This window comes from Antrostomus carolinensis, unplaced genomic scaffold (genome assembly GCF_000700745.2).
Source record: "Antrostomus carolinensis isolate BGI_N321 unplaced genomic scaffold, ASM70074v2 C13711731, whole genome shotgun sequence".
Taxonomy (NCBI): domain Eukaryota; kingdom Metazoa; phylum Chordata; class Aves; order Caprimulgiformes; family Caprimulgidae; genus Antrostomus; species Antrostomus carolinensis.
Window position 1 is genome coordinate 1 of NW_010356221.1, and position 4,552 is coordinate 4,552.

General features: G+C 37.5%; 1 protein-coding gene across 1 annotated transcript; it reads left to right on the plus strand.

The window, feature by feature from the left end:
• Positions 1-1,270: 1,270 nt before the first annotated feature.
• On the plus strand, positions 1,271-2,949 carry LOC104531685 (GTP:AMP phosphotransferase AK3, mitochondrial-like; the record flags this gene model as incomplete). The annotated part of the gene is made up of 2 exons (XM_029087143.1): positions 1,271-1,389; positions 2,770-2,949. Coding segments are annotated over 2 exons (243 nt in total), but the record flags the coding sequence as incomplete, so codon positions are not given.
• Positions 2,950-4,552: the final 1,603 nt, after the last annotated feature.

Consider the following 4,552-nt stretch of genomic DNA (forward strand, 5'->3'; position numbering starts at 1 on the left):
TTTAATTGTTTAAAATGTAGAGTTTTAAGTCATGGTTACTTTTAATTGGAGGAGAGCATAAGCAAGCTGCAACAGAGAATTATCAGACCTACCAAAGAGCGGGTGTCAGCTGCAGCAGCTTTGCTGCTTTTGCTACCACCATCCACTAATTAGCAGGCATATCACAACATAGTAAAGTATTTAAGTGAAACCATGGAATGAAGCTGAAATACTGTTGTCTCTTTTATCTAATAGACCTGCAAAATGTTTACTTACTCAACAGAAGCAAAAGATTATGGCTTTAGAGTTAATGCCAGGCTGAAGGCTCAATATTTGATAGGTACACTGAAGGCACAAGTATGACTGCCTGCACAGATGCTAGAAAAAAACACTTGAGTGTTTTAAATTATTGTATTATGTAAACAAGGTAAGTTTGACCATAGAAATCCATCTCTAATGTGATACAGATGTTCTAGAATAGATTTTCTTCACACTTCCATGAACAGAGATGCTTACTGAACATTGATGGTTATTGATTTTCTGAAACTGACTGTCAGAATGCAAGCAAGAAAGGAAAATATTTTTGTGGTCTTATTGGCTTTGTACTTGCAAGATCACTCACATTTCCACTCCAAATGTCAGTTAAACTTGTCTTTAGGGAAAATCAAAATTATTGAGGATTTAATTAATATGTACAAAGGAGTGAAGAGTCCCTTATATTTGTGGTGGGTCATATTCTGTCATTGTGCATAGGTGCACAATGATTCAATGCAGTGAAGCAGGAGCTGTCATAGTTCATATGTTAGGTCCCTACCTGTGTTTACTGAATTGTACACAAACTTCAGCTGGCTTTTATGCCATTTTTGTACAGCTGTTGCTAAATGGTAACTCTTCCATTTTGCAACTCAAAATCAAAGGGCCATTAACTCCTGTCTCTATTTTAGTATTGTCAAGCAAAGGTCAAATTGGTCTCTTGCTTGTTTCCTGTTACACAGGAATGTATTACCAGCAGTATCATTTTCCTTCATATATGAAGGTTCTATCTCCGCATTTCCCATATTTAACAAATGTTCCAGAGGAGAAATTAGCCAAGTTACTATAACCTGATGTTCATTGCCAATCCTGAGAAAAACATTTTTAACTGGAAAGTCAACATCTTATATTCCAGATAAGATATAAGCAGAAATCTACACCTTGACTAACTGGAAACTGATCTTAATTTAAATAGAAAATTACACAAAATATACTTAAACAGAAATATACACCAGTGTTTGCTTTTAACCACAATTAGGGCATTGATGATATTACTGGAGAGCCACTTGTTCAGCGTGAGGATGATAAACCAGATACGGTTACCAAGAGGCTGCAGGCTTATGCTGCACAAACAAAACCTGTTCTAGAATATTATCGGTAAGTAGTAAAATCTATTAGTCCACATTCTAAAAGCTTCTTCCACATTAGCATAAACAGATCTCTTCAGTGGCAGAGATACAGCAGGAGGGAATGTGGTATGAGTAGTAGTGTATCTATCTTTCATCAACTCAGTAAGAAATCATCCCAGTAAAATGAGTATGTTTTAACACTGTTGCTTAGGAGCCTGCTTAGCAAACCTCTTTAGGAGCCTGCTTAGCAGAAGAACCTTGGACTGCAGCCATATTTAGCTTTACAAAGAGTGCTGTGCATTATTCAATACATTATAGTACTGTTCAATACATTATAGAACTGAGCAACAGTGCTCTGGTTGGTAAGGTAACAGACAGTTCCCTTTTTTTTGATTTAACAGCATTTTCTCTTCTGTATATATAAGTAGAAGCCATCCTAACAAGGGCTAAGGGTCAAGAAATGGTACACAGAAAAACTGTTAATGAGGATTTAAAAGTGGCTTTTCTAACAACAGGACTGTGACAGGCACTGCTAGCAAGCCTCTTTTGGAGTAGGGTAGCTATTTGAGAATACTCATTTGCACTGTGGAACGATAACAAATTATTAGTGAAGAGCCAAAATTATACACAAAGTGTCTCTTCGTGTAAAACTGCAAATGTCACATTGTTAAAATACAGCCAGTAGGTCACCCTGTAGAGCTCTGTAGTCTTATCTCACCTAGACAATGAAATAGGACTCTTTGACAACCTTCTGAAGTGATTGTCCTTCCTCTATCTCAATATCCACCACCCTTCATTATGCTCTACCAAAACTGTTGAACAGAAGACTAGAAGCTCCAGTCTTTGGGGTGTTTAAGTTTTAAAGAAGGAGTTTTTTTTGATTGACAATTATTTTTCTGACTTGGGTAGCTTTCTGAAGTGAAAATGCCTCAAAGCACCACAGTAAGGCATAGGCCTAAGCTATTATTACTACTGATAATAACATACTTTACAGATAAAACTAGCTACTAGAACTAACTTAGAGTAACTTGATTGTGCCTGATTCACTTGCTCGTTCTGATGCACCTTCTTTGATCCTTGAAGTGTAACTTTACAATACTTGGGTTCATCACAGTTGTTTGGATGACTGCTGTATAGCATACTGCTTCTTACTTTTACTCTTCATGGTTTGTTATTAAGTACTCTGTGGACAGCTGTTAATTTTATGAAGTGACGTGGTCAACAGCTCGCTGTTTGAGGAACAGAATAATGCATGTCCAGCCTGCGTTCCCAGTGTTATGGCTGGTCTTGGTGTTAAATCACATGCATATTCACACACTCCTGCCAGGGCAGTCTTAAAGAGGGGCGGAAATCCTGGAAAAATTAAACAGTTTTATTTCTGTAATGCTTTCTTCTTTTTCTGCCTTAGGGAAAAAGGGTTACTGAAATCCTTCTCTGGAACAGAAACCAATAAGATCTGGCCGCATATCTATGCTTTTCTCCAAACCAAGTTGCCAGATGTGAGCCACAAAGATGCTGCCATTCCCAGGTGAAAATAGGTCCAACTTCTGCTCATCTGTCATAGCTCACACTTGATTACATGAGATTCTACCAGACTGATCATAATTAAAGTCTAATGTTGTCCTTAACTTACATTATGATAAAACTTTGTTGCCTGTGGTTCTCACTTTAATGATGTATATTTTTATATTAAATATACCTAATTTTTATAATATAGTAACTGACTTTTAACAAAAGCAGCTACTCTTGTGTCTCTTATTCAGAAAATATTTAAGTCTGCAAATATTGACTAGTGAAGGAAACACATTTCAGAATACTTATTACAAAGCACATTAATTTATTTACGTACTCATGAATTGTAGTGTGACGTTAATGATGAGGACATGAAAGCACGTTTCTTGAATGTGTGATTACTTTGGGCCAGACAGAAGCTGTGGGGAACCATGACCACCATTCTGCAAAAAGCCGTTTCAGACCAGAACTGGCATACATATATAGAGATTGATCTCAGGGAAGACAGTCACCTTCTTTTAGCCTTGCTTGCCCAGATGTTAGTTGATTTTGCTGGGCTTAAATTACCTTTAACACTTGCTTGGACGACTGCCCTTACTATTATATTTCTGCCCTCAGAGCAGCTGTCTTGCAGGCATGAGAAACAGAGTTTCAGATATGTGAGACATTTGGTAAAGCCTCTTTTGTGCAGCTGCATAAGACTTTATTAGCAAAAAGACAGCAGATACCAAACAGGTTAAGTGTAATCTGGTAAACTTGTAGCTAGATGATCTTGACTAGTGAATGTGTCTTTTCTGTTCTCTTTGAAAAAACAACTGCTTATTGATGCCAGCGCTAGGATTTCCAGTGGTCAGTTTATTAACTTTGTCTTACTACTCTAGCAAGTTTTATTGTAGCAATTGGACTGGTTTTCATGAGTTCATACTACTAAGTCATGTCTCTGACCAGCTCTTGTATTTATTTATTCACTAGATAACTGGAGTTACAGTAGACATTGCTATTTTTCAGTGAACTCTCCTAGCCCTTTTTTCATGCTCACCATATTGAGAGTTTCAAGAAGAGTCAGCGAAACCTGAGGAACTAACAACTCTGTAGGCAACATCTGAAGTAGCTGTGTCCAATCTCCTTTTGCAGTGACTGTAAATAACTACAGAGCTGTGGTGCTGACGTACCCTGGACTACGTTTACATGTCTAGTTTTAGCACTGTCAATAATGAGACACATTTAAGTCTAAAAAAGATGGTCACTGTAGAATTTGTAAAGCTTTACCATTACTAAAAATGAACAATATGGGCAGCAGCTATCACTGCAAGCAGCTTTCCTTACATTTTAAAGAAAGCTTGCCAAATGGCTGACCACTTGTACTTTCATCTTCAGAAATGCCTGCATGGAGGCTGTAGACTGAATGAGTTTAGAGATACACTTCCTTAAGAGTTTCATGGTTAGAAAACAATAGCTACCACATTACAATGAGAAACCCTGACTTGCTGCTTACTTCTATTTATGCATTTTGATTTCAATAAAAAGCAGCTATGCATGGTTTTTTTGCCAGCCAATGTAGCTGGAGGGACAAAGGGGAGGGAATCTCCTTATCATTTTACACTTATTCCCACAGCATCAAATTTTAGCCCCTTAGAAGAAACTTCTAAATTTCCGTACATGTATTGGGTCTGGCTGGG